This window comes from Pan troglodytes, chromosome 22 (assembly GCF_028858775.2).
Source record: "Pan troglodytes isolate AG18354 chromosome 22, NHGRI_mPanTro3-v2.0_pri, whole genome shotgun sequence".
Lineage (NCBI taxonomy): Eukaryota > Metazoa > Chordata > Mammalia > Primates > Hominidae > Pan > Pan troglodytes.
In genome coordinates this window covers 42,538,379-42,554,600 of record NC_072420.2, presented here as the reverse complement: position 1 = coordinate 42,554,600, position 16,222 = coordinate 42,538,379, and the positions used below count along the sequence as shown (strand labels likewise).

General features: G+C 48.7%; 2 protein-coding genes across 9 annotated transcripts in view; both read left to right on the top strand.

The window, feature by feature from the left end:
* C2CD2 (C2 calcium dependent domain containing 2) overlaps positions 1 to 5,254 on the top strand; it is a 68,708-nt gene extending 63,454 nt beyond the window's left edge. Inside the window, exon 14 of the mRNA XM_001135072.8 lies at positions 1,046 to 5,254. Coding sequence (XP_001135072.2) covers positions 1,046 to 1,266 — 221 coding nt within the window. The 3' untranslated portion in view covers positions 1,267 to 5,254. The remainder of the gene's footprint in view (positions 1 to 1,045) is intronic.
* A 5,565-nt stretch (positions 5,255 to 10,819) lies between these two features.
* The window catches only part of PRDM15 (PR/SET domain 15), an 80,139-nt gene continuing 74,736 nt past the window's right edge, over positions 10,820 to 16,222 (top strand). For 2 of the 8 annotated variants that reach the window (XM_016938572.3, XM_016938571.3), the window contains exon 1: positions 10,820 to 11,086. Coding sequence is in view for 2 of the 8 variants with exons in the window: in XM_016938568.4 (XP_016794057.3) it covers positions 10,989 to 11,090 (102 nt within the window). In the remaining 6 variants the exon portion in view is untranslated. Of the gene's footprint in view, positions 11,091 to 16,222 lie in introns of all 8 variants that reach the window. The other 6 variants (XM_063803545.1, XM_016938570.3, XM_063803547.1 and 3 more) reach the window with 4 other exon arrangements.

Below are 16,222 nucleotides of genomic sequence, written 5' to 3'. Positions count from 1 at the left end.
CTGCTGCTGCTAATTTTTTTCTATTCCATATTCTACTATCTGATGGATATCTATAGCCAGGTAAATATCTGTATATAGAGATCTGTATCTATCTGTAAGCAGATACATCGAACCACACAAAATTGACGTTTTGTAGGCCAAATATGCCCAAGTAACAAACTTCAGATGGCATAGCCTAATATGATAGGATCTGGAATTATTTTTTAATAAAATCTTATTCCCAAAAGAGCAAATATTATTTAACATTCCTAAGAAAGTGAATACCATTGTTCTCAGGGTCTTAATTGGGTTTTATGAGTGTGACCATCCTTTCTGGGACACAGTACTGCTTTGCCACCTACACCCTTCCTAATGAGGGGAAGTGGGTGGCACAGAGGGGACCCAGGTATCCCAACCGAGGCAATAGCTGTCTGCCTCCATTTGGTCTGATAGAAAATCAGGGATATAAGCCAGGTGTGGTGGCTCATGCCTGTAATCCCAGCTCCCAGCACTTTGGGAGGCTGAGGGGGGGGTGGATCACCTGAGGTCAGGAGTTCGAGACCAGCCTGACCAACATGGTGAAACCCTGTCTCTACTAGAAATACAAAAAAATTAGCTAGGCATGGTGGCACACACCTGTAATCCCAGCTATTTGGGAGGCTGAGGCAGGAGAATCGCTTGAACCTGGAGGTGGAGGTTGCAGTGAGCCAAGATCGCGCCACTGCAGTCCAGCCTGGGCGACAGACAGCAAGACTCTGTCTCAAAAAAAAAAAGAAAAAAAATTCAGGAATATAAATATCGGCTTTAGAAAGGGATATCAAGTGATAGTTCAGGCTTACTGCTTCTACTGTTATAATCTCGTTTCCTTTTCATCTTGAAAACTCTCGTTTTGTACAAGCCAGATCCCAGTTGTTTTTCTCATGCAGGTAGTGACAGCATATTGAAGTAGTAAACTGGCCCTTCGTTAGAGGCATTCGAGCCTCCTTTTCCCTTTGTCCCATTGGACCAGTCATTCAGCCCCTCATTCCCTGCCCACTTGACCAGCCCCTGTGCTTCCCTCTTCCAGGAGGAATTCTAAGGAAAGGTGCAAAGCTGTTCTTCCGCCGGCGGCATCAACAGAAAGACCCAGGCATGAGTCAGTCACACAATGACCTTGTGTTCCTGGAGCAGCCAGAGGGTTCCCGGAGGAAAGGCATCACCCTCACCAGGATCCTGAACAAGAAGCTGCTCTCCAGGCACAGAAACAAGAACACCATGAATGGTGCCCCCGTGGAGCCCTGCACGTAGGGCCTGAGGTCATCACCTCCAAGCCAGAAGACGTGCACCCGCGTTAACTACCCTCACCAGGACGCAGCCAGTGTGTCCGCCGGATGTCCAGATGCCCCGCTTGTCTTGCTGGGTTTCTTCCAACCATCTCGTCATTTAAAGGGAAAACAAAATCTGAGTCTCCAGCCAGGAGGCTTCTCCCAGAGAGGACGAAAAAGCCCAACTTGCCACCAGATGCTAAATGAGACTTGACAGCTACAGAGCTTGGGCTGTGCTCATAGCTAAGGGTTAGGGTTCATATTAGAAGGAGATGAACATTATAAGTGAAATAATATGCTCTAATAGATTGTGGAGGGCAGGTTTGAGGGACTCAGTTTACCTATTCTACACTAACAAGTGTTGTTTCGGGTCCATGCTTGGACCATGTCACAAAAAGGACGTGCCCCCCTGTGCTGTCACTGTGAATGGAAAGGATGGGTCACCTCTCTTCATCTGCTGCTTGGAATAAAAAATGCAGCTGGCCCTGAGTCCAGGGAAGTGGAACATAGGCAGGATTTTGGATACATAGAGAAATTTTGATAAGAATGGAGACGCTACGACAGATGTAGGAAGTCATCTACCTTTGATATTAGCCATAGAACTTGAACACTAACTATATCCTATGCATAGTATGCAGAACACTTTTCTAAGTTTACTTTGAGCCTACTTGCAAGTGGAAGATATATATATTCTCACATGGTTTTTACATTTTTCTCTATCGTGTTAAAAGCTCTAATAATGCTAGTGGAGCAGTTGACATCCAGGTTTTTTTTTCCTGCCTGTCATACTTGCTAAACAAGAGCACAGCAGGCCTGTCAGATGAAGTCAGGAGCCATACGTGACCGCTCGTAGAACACAGTAACCAAACACATACATGGATTTTGCCAAATGCTGCCAGTAGCCAAAACAAAGTCTTTTTAGGGCAATAGAGGAAATTATTTTGTGTCTCAGGTGTCAGTCTTAGGAATGGAAGTTTAATAACCAATGGGCCAAACTCGCAGGACATTCCTTCTATGAGCGCTTCAGAAGTTTGCTGTGAACAGTCCTCTTGGACACAGGTCGGGGTGCCCTTGTTTGGGTTTGTTTTGGTGGAAAACATGACAAACCTGAATATCCCTAAGTATCATTCCAGTCGCTTTCCTCATCAGTTGCCTTTCTATTTCAGTTCATTCACAGATCTCACTTCTGAATGTGCCACTTCCAGTAGACATGCTGGTCAAAGAGCAGTCATCATTGGGGTGAAGTTTTTGACAGTTTAATATGATTCACTTTTCTCCAAAGACATGTAAAAGGCTGTTATGAAAGCTTGGCTTCTGTCCTGGAGATGGAAATGGGCAAGCTTCCTTCCGTAGCCTCTTGTTAATCCTTAAACATTAAATATTTTGGGGGTAATAGAGCCACTGGTGAGTAAAAACCTATATAAAAACCAAAATTATAGGATTTTTTCTTTTTTAGTAAAAACCTGTATAAAAACCAAAATTATAGGATTTTTTCTTTTTTAGTAAAAACCTATATAAAAACCAAAATTATAGGATTTTTTCTTTTTTAGTAAAAACCTATATAAAAACCAAAATTATAGGATTTTTTCTTTTTTAGTAAAAACCTATATAAAAACCAAAATTATAGGATTTTTTTTCTTCTTTTTTAGAGAGAGAGATTAGAAAACGACATTAGGAATTTCACTTTAAAATGTGCATTACAAACTTCTTAGGTGTTCCAGGAATTATCAAGTGACTTTAAAATGACTTTTTCAACCTGCTTTGTTTTTTAAAATTATATTCCAGTTTTAATCATTGTAAAAAAAGCACCTGGAGTTTCAAAATATGTGAATACTACCAAGTTTCTGTCCCCAAAGTCAGGCATCACTGCTAGTCTTTTGGGACAGATGGGACAGATGTTCACTTTAATGTTTTACTTGAAGTTTTACTGCTCTTTGCCATGTGGTAAAAAGAGGCTGAGACATATATAAGAATTCCAAGAGGATATTATGTGTCAGAATTTCAGACACTGATGAGAAGTTTTTAATTGTTCTTTTTTATTTGATTTTGGAATTCAGGTGCACTCTATTCAAGTGCAAGGATATCAGAAGTTTTTTTTTATTTAAAAAAATTTTTTTTCGAGATGGAGTTTCACTCTGTTGCCCAGGCTGGAGTGCAATGGCAGCTTACTGCAACCTCCACCTCCTGGTTCAAGCGATTCTCCTGCCTCAGCCTCCCAAGTAGCTGGGATTACAGGCACGCGCCACCACACCTGGCTAATTTATTTGTATTTAGTAGAAATGGAGTCTCACCATGTTGGTCAGGCTGGTCTCGAACTCCTGACCTCAGGTGATCCACCCACCTTGGCCTCCCAGCGTGCTGGGATTATAGGCATGAGCCACCAGGCCGGCCCCAGGATTTTATATTAAGCCTTCTTGCTCTCAAAAAAAAAAAAAAGTTTTTAACTATTCCATTTCCAGATGAATCCCATGAGCGCTGCTTACTGTCGAATACCAAGGTCTAGGGCTCTGCTTCCTGTAGACACGCTCACATTGTCTCCATCCAATGGCCTTTTCTGAAGTTACAGAAAACACCAACATGGGAGGGAGTTTATGAAGCAAAGGCAAAGGAAACACGTCGGCTAGCTTCAGGGTAGCACCGTGAGAAACGGGCTGTATTGATACTGTGAATGTTTGTTTTCCAAGCTGTTTTATGCAGGTTTGTTTTTTCGTGGTGTAGGGTATTTATGACAAAGTAAATGTTGTGAAGGTTAAAGATAAATTAAGATTATCCACCAAATGCTAAAAATACTGATGTGTAAATCACCTTTATCGCCTCACCTCTTCTACAAGCTTTTGTGGCTTGAGGGCTTTTGTTTTTGGCTTTTGTCTGGATGAAAGTTTTGCCCAGTTGTGTTTTAAAAACGATTCCTCATGAACACTAAGATTAATTGTGTCTGTATCTCTGGAACTGGGTGCTCATGTTGGTTTTAATGAGCTTGCAACCCTTCCCCGTTTGCTTTGTTTAAGGAGGTGCCTCTGTTCTTTGTGGAGGAGTGAAATGGAGCTTTAAGTGTGTGTGTGTGTGTTATGTGTGTTTGCACACACGCGTGTGTTATTGTAGCAATAACAAAAAGTAGCCATCTCCTTGTTCCAGCTGAAAACTTGCTGTGAGAGTTTTGACAGAGCACTTTATTTTAGTCAAGTTTCAAGTCTGAGTTCAAAACCAGCCCTGATCCCTTATGACCAACTGCTACTCGACCAGTCGCCACTCAGTGGCCACCTGGTGCCCGTTTAGATTTTTGCTTGGGTTTTACTGGCCACCTCTATAGACGAGAGTTGCAAAGTTGCTTTGAGCAGAGAGGGAAAGATTAATTTACACTGCTGGCCACCGAAGGCAGGTGTTTCCTGGGTAGTAATCTCACAGCTCTTCGTCTGGAAACTTCAGAGTACAAATTGGTGGATGGTGGAAGGCAGGACACGTATCTCTGTCCGACGGAAAACAGACCTCGAGGCTGCCAGGCCCTCTCCCCACTGCCCCAAACCGGCCTAGACACGAAGACCAAAGCAGCCTGCACAGGACAAGGCCCCTGCGGAATCCTGCAGAGCAAACTCAGGTTACCTTGGGTCCATGACCGTTTGCATTCGAAACACAATACACTGCCTCGTTCTCTCAGTTAGCAGCTGGGCAGCAGCGCACCATTCATCATTTAGGCTTGTGGTTTGTTGTTTACTCTACCAATGTTATGTCGAAACTGCATTGTAAAAAGAGAAGAAAATGGGAGGTTTTCCAGGTCCACGGAAAGGTTTGGCCTGACGCTGGAGTGCGGTGATGAACTTACGTGACAATGATTGTATTCCTCAGTAGCACTTTAAACGCCGAAGACAGCCCTGCAGCAAGCCTGCACACGGGCTTGGGTGGGTTCCTTTGGAGAAGATGTGGCTGGAACACAAACAATCTTTGAAAGAAATAAATGTGCACACAGAACACTACACTGAGTTGTTTTTCCCGAGTCCTGTTCTGTCCTGGAAGTCCCAGGGTCTTCTCTGAGCGCCCCTTTCATCAGGTCATCCTTGGACTTCACTGTCCATTCCCCACCCCGGTGGGTGGCCCGGGTGCATGCAGAGGGGGACAGGTACCTGGCTCAGCCACAGGTGGAACAGCGTCGGCACTTGCCTGGGGCTCACGGTGGTTCTGGGAGGGAGGCGGTCGAGTCGGGTCACAGACGTGTCCTGCGGGCCCCATGCAGGCATCGTGCCTTCTTTCTAGTCATCAGTTCCCGTGGTCTCCCTCAGTCTTCATTCCCCCTGCGGTGCCCAGACAGCAGAGCACGTGGAGAGCTGGTGTCCTGGAGAAAGCTACTGGACAGGCCCAGCCTCCTGTCCCCACACTGCCCACCCCTCCTCTCAGCTGTCCCGCCTGCTCGCTAGACACCGTGTAGACCCTTAGAGGGAGCCCGATGCTTCCCAGCTGGGTTCCAGGTTTTCTGCTCCATTTCCTGGGCACCACAAGGTGGTGATGGCAGTGCCTCTTGTTTGGAGTTAGAAGTGGTTCAGGACCCAGTGATTGAACTGTTGCTTCCTCTGTGTGGCCAGAGGGACCCACTTTGTGCTGATGCTCCAGGAGGAGGCTGGATTGAGTTGCTGGAGGCCAAGCTTGTCCTAATTTACCAACTTTCCTAAGCTGATCACCTCCAGATGAGCACTGTTTGCCAATGCGTCTCCACTGCCCAAATTAATCCAACTCAACCACCCTCGGTCATTCTGGAGTGTGCATCCTCGTGCCCAGCAGTTCACACTCACTCTTCGAATGGTCTAACCCAACTCAAGCCCTGCCTTCCCCACGAAGGAGCTTCTCTGCAGGCTGCGGAATTGGCGTGCTTGCAGCGGCACCATTCAGGCCTCCGGCTCTCAGGCTTCACTGTCCTGCATTGCTCTCATTTCCTGTATCCCCCGGGGCTTCGTACAGTCACTGCCCACCTAGCAGAGCAAGGACAAAGGTCAGCTGATGACCCTTACGTGAGCACAGACAGCAGCTTTGCTTCCACCCACCTCACCCCCCATCACCCAGGACCTGGTGCTGGGGACTGAGCAGGACACTGGAGGGGATGACCACATGCTGTTTTGACCTTAGCACCCCTACAAAGACAGGGTGATGTGTGTATATGTCAATAAAGTTTATTTTTAAAATGCAGATCACTCACCAAAGGGGGCTAGACACCAGGATGGCTGACATAGCACAGTGATCCCCCTAGAGAGAAAGCTGCCAAGGCCAGGCCCTCCTTCCCAATGATGACCTAGAAACATCAGCTTTCCTCCACTGGCCTTCCCCAGCTCCACAGTGCGACTGTCCACAGTGGAAACTGCGAGTCACACCCTGCTGTAACAGGCATTCAAAACTAGTTGCCTATGTATTTATAGGTCTATATTAATGTCATTGATATTTATAAAGTTGGACGTGCAGGTACGTTGGGCACCTTAGTAGGAGGGTTATCAGCTGGTGATCATCATTGCTGTACCAGGTGAAGCATTGGACTAAGCCCAGGGGATGTATTAATTTATAGTCTAGCTCGGTAGCAAGCATAGCTTTTATATAATAGGCCGGGCGCGGTGGCTCACGCCTGTAATTCCCGCACTTTGGGAGGCCAAGGCGGGCGGATCACCTGAGGTCAGGAGTTCAAGACCAGTCTGGCCAACACGGTGAAACCCTGTCTCTACCAAAAATACAAAAATTAGCCGGGCGTGGTGGCGCATGCCTGTAATCCCAGCTACTTGGGAGGCTGAGGCAGGAGAATCGCTTGAACCTGGGAGGTGGAGGTTGCAGTGAGCTGAGATCACACACTCCAGCCTGGACAACAGAGTGAGACTCCATCTCAATAAAATAAATAAAGTTAGAGAAAGACTTGAGATCACAACAACAGCTAATAATAATTGCACACTCACTATGTGCCAAGAATTTTTCAAATAGTTTTATATGTAGTGACTCATATACTCTCTGAAACAACTCCATGGGGCATGATCTATTTCAGCTTTACAGGTTAAGAAACTGAGGCACAGAGAGGTTAAGTAACTTGCCCAAGCTGACAGCTGGCTAGACCAGAATTTGAGCACTGGCTGTTTGCCTGGAGAACCTCTGCTCACAGCCGTGAGTCTCTGGCTCTGCCTGTGTCAATTGGAGAGATTAAGGACTATGGTCCTATATGTTTTTTTGTTTTGTTTTGTTTTGAGAAGGAGTCTCGCTCTAGTCATCCAGGCTGGAGTGTAATGGCGTGATCTCGACTCACTGCAACCTCCGCCTCCCAGGTTCAAGTGATTCTCCTGCCTCAGCCTCCCGAGTAGCTGGGATTACAGGCACCCGCCACCACGCCCGGCTAATTTTTGTATTTTTAGTAGAGATGGGGTTTCACCACATTGGCCAGGCTGGTCTCAAACTCCTGACCTCAAATGATCCACCAGCCTTGGCCTCTCAAAGTGCTGGGATTACAGGCGTGAGCCACCGCACCTGGCCAAAAATTTTTAACAATTTTATATGTAAAAAAACTGGTGTAGCGGTGTCAGGCATATGATACATTTCATTTGTTGAGTTAAACAAATGTTTAAAAACCACCAAAGACTAGCATGAGGAAAAGGCTGGTCTCCTTCCCTGGAACCAGGATAAATCACCGAGGAAGTCAGAGGCAGGGCCAAGACTAAAATTCAAGTCACACAACAGCGCTCCATGGAAAATCTACATACTCCTATGATAAAGTTCTACTAGATAGTCCAGATACATCATCCCCTAATTTGTGGGTATGTAAGCAAATGTGAAGCATGTCTCTAACCTGGTCATTCACTGTGCTATAAGGCCCACTGCCAGTGAATAAGGTCAGCAGTTACTCTTCAAGGATATATGGTCTTTTTTGAACTTTAATGCTGCCTGTTTTGGGTGAGAATAACATGAAGTGAGAGTCAATGTTTCATATTTAGTAGGAATTAACTTATTTGCTGATGATCAGACTTCCCTCTTTATGAGAAAAATTAGCCAATTTTTTTTTCTTAAAAGCTGGAGGTGGCTGGAGAGGTGATTGAGGATGTCTATCATGCTTTGCACAGCAGTAGGTTTGTATTTAAATTATAACAAAACCAGAGCCAAGGAGACACGCTAATTGGAAAAGTACTGATCTAAGGCAGGCAGGCGGTCCACAGGGCTGCGGGCATAGCCCTCAGTGATTAATTACATCTTAATCCCATCTAGTATCTTTCAGGAAGAATTAAGTGTTCACAAGGAAATTCACTGATAGCCATGGAAGCTCTTGTCTGTTGTTTTTTAAATTTTCAACTCATTTATTTTTAATTTCAAACCTACGGAATAACCCACATAGCCTTCACCTAGATTCACCAGTTTTGCCACATCTGCTCTCTCTCGGTCTCTGTCACGTTTGCAGATATCACGATATTTCACCCTAAATCCTTCAGAACAATTTGGTGAGAACAATGAATGGCACGGGCTACCATACTTTCAATACAATGATCACCCTTGGGAAATTTAACATTGATCCAATACTATTATCCGGTATCACCGTTCATGTTCAGATTTTCCATTTTCCTCAATAACAACCTTTATAGTTGTTTTTTCTTTCTTTCTGCCCATTTTTCAAAGTTGTATATTGCATTAGTTGTTAATAATGAAAATTTGACACTTTAAAACTTTTTTTTTTCTTTTAACATTTTGGAGATGAATCTGCCTTAAGAGGTATTATTTCTAGATTGTTCTGAAGGATTATAGTGGACACATTGACAATCCTCTTGAAGACGAGATATGACGATTATTGTGTAAGTGAATTCCAGCCGTGGGCTGTATGTAGTAATAGGAGAAATGGCCTGGGGGAGGTTGAAGTCTTTGGTTTACTTTCAGTTATTCGCACTTGCTGTGGACCTGTCACTTTTTTAGTGTAAACAACCTTTTATTCACATATGCCGAGGACTGTTTCATGTCCTGAGGCCCACAGAACCAGTCATCTGGCCATTTTAGAACTGTGAGTGATGTCACTGGAGGTGCGTGTATAGAGGGAATGTCCATTAGCTGTAGTGGTGGTGGTGGGAGTGGGGTTGGGCGGAGACCTGAATACAGAGAAGGTTGTGGAAAACCTGGGAAGTGTTTGAAGATAGAGTACGGAAGGCCTTGGGAACAGGCTTCAGGGACAGGAGGCTGGAGGGAGGCGTGAAGTCCCAGGTGGGGACAAGCAGGGAGACAGTGGACGCCGGGGATGCTCCAGAAAGGTCTGGGGGGCCATGGGATGGCCTACTATAGTGCAACATGGAAGCCACTGTAGAATGCTGGGCCAGGCAGAGAAACCAGCCTTCACAGATCAACACTTGCTTAATCTGTCTCCGGCTGCCCGGCGTTGCAGCCTATGGATGTGCCCAGGTGCATCCAACACTTCCCATGGGATGGCACGTAGTATGTAAGCAAATGTGATGATCACATATGCCATTCATACAAGCGAGTCCGTCTCTGGCATCATTCCTGCATGTGGGTCAAAGGCTATGTGCATTTAGAATTTTTATGGATATCCACAAATATCTGAATGGAAGCTACGCTAATTTATTCTCCTACCCGTAAAGGAGCTTGTTTCTCTAGTTTCTTCAAAATTATGCTATTAAAACTTTCTTTTGTTTGTTTTTGTTTGAGACAGGGTCTCACTCTGTTGCCCAGGCTGGAGTGCAGTGACACGATCACAGCTCACTGCAGCCTCAAACTGTGGGACTCAAGTGACCCTCCTGCCTCAGCCTCCTGAGTAGCTGAGACTACGGGCACGCGCCACCGAGCCCAGCTAAGTTTTTTAGAGACAAGGTCTGGCTATGTTGTCCAGGCTGTATTAAACGTTTTTAAAAATCTTTGCTCATCTAATAAAAATGATCTCACTGCGACTTTTTTTCTCTTATTACAGCGTAGTTGAATAGCTTCTCATATGCTTAAGAACCACTGAGTTTCCTACGAACTGTCCATCCATACACTTTGCTCATTTTTCTATATACATATATATTTTTATTGGTTCACAAGAGTTTCACATACATGAGGGAAACGAGCCCTTTTGTGGCATCAATTTAAAATCATTTTTCCCGGTTCATCACTTCTCTTTATGAATGTAGGTTTTTGCCAGGCAGCAATGAACAAGACAGTCGGCCTCTCTGAATATGGGCGGCCAGGACTAAGGTGAAAAGTCTGTCCCTTCTCCGTCTCACGTTTTGTGATGGCACACACACTTGGCGGAGGGGGTCAAGAGAGGCCACACAGGCCCCCGGGGAAGAATGGAGAGCCAGGTCCGCGGCTGGCCCGGTGCTCACCCGTAGCGTGGCGGAGCCCGCCAGGCCAGACTCCCCTCGCGGGCACAGGGCTCGTGTCCCAGGGCCCCGCCGGCCAAATCCAGAGGTCACCGTGAGTGGGGGCAAGTCCCAGGCCTGTTCTAGAGAAAAACTCGACCCACCCACCGCCACCACTCCCCAACTCCGCAAGAAACGCGTCCGAGGAGAGGTGGAGAGGGAGCTGCCCGCGCGCGTGGGCGGCAGGGCCGTGCCACGTGGGAGGGGGGCCGCGCGCGGAATTCCCTCCGGCCAGACCCGCCCCGCGCGCGCCCGCTGCCCCGTCCACGCCGCCCGCGCCCCGCAGTCCCACCCGCAGGACCCCCGGCCGCGCCAGGGTCTCGCCTGCGCCCCCCGCGCCCGCCCGCGGACTACAAGTCCCGCCATGCCCCGCCGCCGCCCCCCGGCTTCCGGTGCTGCGCAGTTTCCGGAGCGGATCGCAACCCGGAGTCCGGATCCGATCCCGCTCTGCACATTCCAAAGGCAGGTAAAGCTCCGGGCCCTGCGCCCGCCGCCCGCCCCGGCGTGCGCCCCGCCGGCCCCGGACCGCACCCGCTGCCCCCGCGAGCCCCGGCGCGCCCTGGGCCCGCTGCCCCCCGCCCCCCGCGCCCGGCAGCCGCGCGCCGCCCCGGTCCAGCCGCCATGCCGACTGTTCTTTGTTACATTCGCCGGCTGCGGGCACCGTTGGCGATCGGAGTCAAAACCCGGCTGGATTTCCCGGAGCCGCTCCGGGATCGCCCTGCGCGCCGCCCGCCCGCCGGGTCCCGCCGCCGCGGGCGCTCCTGGCCGGGCTCCGCGCCCCCGTCCCCTGCCTCGCGCCCCCCGCCCGCCCGCGGCCAGGCCCAGCGCGGGACCGCGGGGCTGCCGGGCCGCGCTCGCCCGTGGGCGCGGCGCAGGGTCTTCGCCGCCCCCTGCCCGCGGCCCCGCGGCCCCCGCCGCCGGGCGGCGTCGTCGCCGAGGCCCCAGGGGATGTCGTTATCCCCCGCCCTCGGGTACAGCCCATGCGCGTCGCACGGGAGGGTCCCTGGACCCCCCAACCCCGCGTTTAGAGAAGCTGAGTCCTGGGGATGGGGTCTCCCAGACCCCCTGCGCCTTATTTTCGTAAAGCCTTTTGGTGGCAGAGACAAGGTAGCGAGGTGGATGGACAGGTGACGCGTGCCTACCCGGGGTGGGTGGCCGTTCGGGGACGGGGCGTGCCCGGCCGCTCAGGTGAGGCCCGCCTCGCGCGGACAGGTGGGGACGGGGGGCCACGCGCAGCGTCCTGCTAGAGGGGAGGTGTTCACGCAGGGGTTAGCCTTGAGAAAATAGAAATGAAAACTCATGGAAATAAACACTCCTATCTGGTGGTTAGAGTTATCACCCATTTACCTTTCTTAACCCCCTAATGTAGTGGATGGTTTTTTCCCCCACAAATGCTCAGAAATTGCCCCTCACCCCCAAGTCCCCAAAGGGAGTTTAAAACGGTAGAAACAAGTGTGTGATCAGAGACACGTGGACCTGTGTGTGTATTTAAAGCTACCAACACTCGTTTTAAAAAAAACCACATTGGCTTAAGCCAGACTCAAGTGAATTTGGAGAACCTAGCTTGGTTCCTGAAGGGTGACATGTGAAGGAGCCACTGGCTTTGTGATGTACCTTAAAAGGTAGCAGTGACAGTTCTCCTTGGAGAATGCAATGATGTCAACACTCGATAAGGGTGGTGATCCCACCCCGGTGCACACACCACTACCGTATTTTGTTTCAAGCTCGGACATTTTCACGTGTTCCACGTTTTCACTGCTTCACTCCTTCCCCAGATTTCCTGACATCGCTGCCTCACGGTGAACGATTAAGAAATAGTAGCTCTATAATTTAGATTTTCAAGAGTAAAAACACCATTTTTTTTATAGTTTGTTTTTCTTCTATCTGTGATTCATACTTTTTGCCGCAAAGTAGCCGGCAAAGAACAAACTAAATGTTCCATTTTGGAAGCAGGCGGGACGGTTATTTCTCCAGAAGACAAATAAATAAATTTAAAAATCAACTGTAGTTGGAAGGCTGCTAGCTTGTCTTAGAATAATTATATCTGACAAAGAACTCTTTTCACTTAGGATGTGGCTCTCATATCATTTTCGATGTCATTATCTGTACAGAAGGCCAGGAAAGAACAGTCCTGCCATTTTGCAGATTGAAGGGAGATTTAAGGCAACTGTGTCTTCCACCCGTGCGCTCAGAGGTTGGGATGGTGAGCGGTGACTTAAATGATTTTTCAGACTCCGTTCCTCATTTGCAAAGTGTGGATGGCCCTGCTCAGCTCCCCTCACAGTGCTGGTGTGGGCAGATATTCATTCATTCGGCCATTCATGCATTCTTTCCACCAATGTTTACTGAACACCTGTTACGTGCCCCACGCTGTAGTGAATGGAGAGAGGGCTGCACCTGGTGGACCTAATGTTCTGGGCAGGGGAGTGGAGGTGGTGTAGACAGAAAATCATAAAACTCTCAGGTAAGACGATGGGAAGAGCATGGAGAAAGGAAGGAGGGCAGGCAGGTGGCGGGCAGGGGATGGGGCACTTGGGGGCTGGGACTAGAAGGGGCTGTCTGAGGAGGGGCCACAGTGGAGACCAGTGCTGTGAGGGAGCCTCTGGTGGAGGTGGGTGTGGTGGTGCCTGCCCCCACCAGGCAGATGGTGGCAAATGCAAAGGCCCTGGGGTGGGATGAGCCCAGGATGGGACAGGCCAGTGTGGTCGTGGAGGTGGGGCAGCAGGGGCCATGCACCAGGCAGAGATTTTATTCTGACTGCCTTGTGCATGCCATTGAGGGGCTTTGAGCAGTGGCGGGGCAGAGTCTGCATCTTTTGGCTGTGTGTGGGGAATGGAGCTGGCATCACTGGAATCCAGGCCCTGCATGATTCCACTCCACAGAACTCGGAGGCAGAAGGGGAGATGGGGCAGGACAGAGCCTAGTTCCAGAGCCAGGCAGGCCTGCTGCTGGTTTGGTTGGAAATGCATGGTGGGTGACTGGAGCTACTATTTACTGAGGTGCAGGTGACCTGAGGCATTCAGGGGCCCTGTAGAGCAGACATCTTCAAACTCTCCCTCAGAGTGGGAGAAGACCCTGCCCCGGGGCCACGTCCTCTCCTCAAAAGGCTCCTCCTAAGGAAAGGTCCCTCCTCTTGCAGTCATGGCCCTGGGGTGTGGAAACTGCGGGGTCCCAGCAGATGTAAGGGTGTTAGGGAGTGGCTCCCCCGTGGGCCACAGGTCTGCAGCAGCTGCGGGAGCCTCTACACCAGCAGTGTTCATGGTGATCGTTGATGACAAGTTGATCTTTGATGAATTCAGGCTCAGAACTCAAGAGGATGTGGCATTGGGGGACTCTGCTGTGACCAAGCCCCTTCTGCTCCCGTCTCCTTATTTCTGGAACCAGCTTCTCTGTGCTCGCATTTCTAGAAAGAGGAATAGGGACAGAGGCGAGCATTTGTCCATGCTATGTGAACTGATTAGGGGAAAAAAGCCCTTTCTCTTCTATTAAACACAGCTTTTATATCAGATGATGATTTATCAAAGTGGAGACTATTTCTGTTTTGATCAGTGGTGTTCCAATTGTAGTCACACCATGAAAAGGAGATATGGTTCAGTGGTGGACCGCATATACGATGCTGGTCCTGTAAGATGATAGTACCGCATTTTTTACGTTACCTTTTCTATGTTTAGATAAGCAAATACTTACTATTGTGTTACAGGTACCTACAGTATTCTGTTAGTTAAGTGCTGTACAGGTTTGTAGCCTAGGAGTCATAGGCTGGGCCGTATAGCCTAGGCGTGTAGTAGGCTATACCATCTAGGGTTGTGTATGTACACTCTATCATGTTTGCACAACTACAAAATCCCATAGCAATGCATTTCTCAGAATCCTGTCATGAAGCTACACACAAGTGTACTGCGGTGATGATTCGGGAGACGTTAGCACAGCCCTATGGTTGTAGAAAATCAAGAGGAATTCAATTTATATGCATGTTTGTGTTGCAAAAAGTTACAGTAGGGTGAATCAATAGAGTGATTTCAAGCATGAATATATAACGTTGGGTTTACATTTTGTAGTAACAGAAATAGGAGTTCCTAGAGGAAGAAGTGTATACTTTCTGGCCTTAAGAAGAGCTTGTTCGTGTGCGTTGTAAATAGATGGCCATGGCTGTCACGTCACCGTGCCTAGATTCTAATAGATATATTTACAAGAGTGACATGGCAGTTTTATTTTAACTCAGTATTTACAGTACGCTGGAAATGATGTCCCTTGCAGCTGTTTAAAACAGGGATGAACAGTTTATACTGTCAGCTGAGATGCAGGGAGTAGCGTTTCAGGAAATATTTTCACGGGGATACTGGCAAAACTCAAAGAGCCTGGCTGCTCCTGGTTCCAGGCATCAGGTGGAGCTGCCGTCCGGGGCCTGGCAGGGCGAGGGCCCGCCAGGATGCCGGCTTGGGAGTTGGGGGTGGCAGTTAAGTGCTGCATGTAGAGGGACGGAGGTCTAGGTAGCCAGCTTGGGGTGGAGGCTCTGGAGGGGAGGTGCAGACAGCAAAGGGGCTTAGGAGGGAGCACGCGGTGAGAGGGACCCTCCAGGGCAGAAGGGATTTCCAGAGGAGGCAGTAAGGATGGCTTCGGGTGGAGAGGACCTGGGATTGGGCAGGGACCCTGCTGAAGCCACTCGTCCTACATGAATCCTACTCAGAGCAGGAGAAGCCAAGATCAGCGATCCTCCCGTCTTGGCCCCCCAAAGTGCTGGGATGACAGGTGTCAGCCTGTCCTGGAGTCCTCCAAGCCCGTGGGGTCTGATGAGCACAGACGGCTCAGCTCTTCCATGCTTCCATACCCTTACATAAAACTGGAGCTCGGCTTTCTCAGAGAGGATGGTTTTATTTGCCTGAGATGCACCATCTGTTACTGGCTCCGTTTGACCGATCTCCTTGTTCATCGTGGTCCAGGTCTGCACCTGACAGCTCTGAGTGCTGACCTACTGCAGGCGCCATCAGTAAACCTTGACTAAGTGATGCGGCTCACGGCAAACTCATTGTGAGTTCAGGGTCCTTAATTCTTGATGTGGGTGGGGCCTGCAGGATGCAAATGCGGTTGGACTTTAACTGTCCACTCACTGGACCAGAGTCTGCTTTTGAGAAGGGGTGTTTCAGGTGTCTCGTAACCCTCTGGCCTCTGGCCTTTTGTAAGTTTAAAAAAAAAAAAAAAATATATATATATATATATATATGTGTGTGTGTATATATATATATATATATATATATATATATGCATGCTGCTTAGTTATAGTAGGTTTGTCTTTTATTGTGACCAAAACATAAATGTTATTTTAGCACCACGTTAGGCAAGAGGTCAACAGGGTCCTTGTTCTGAGCAGGCTGCCTCAACTCTGACTGTTAGCTGGTCCTGTCATCTGGAGTCCTCGTGTCTCCCTGGGTCCCTATCCCCCAGCACATCTGACCTCCAGGCTTTGCTCTCTGCCTATTCTCATTCTGTCTGCTTTTTAAAATACGCTAACCCAGCACTCACAGCCTCTCCACCATCCAAGCCCTCTAGGGTCGCACAAGCCTCATCATTAAGTAGGAATCAGTCCTCCCACCCTTTTTT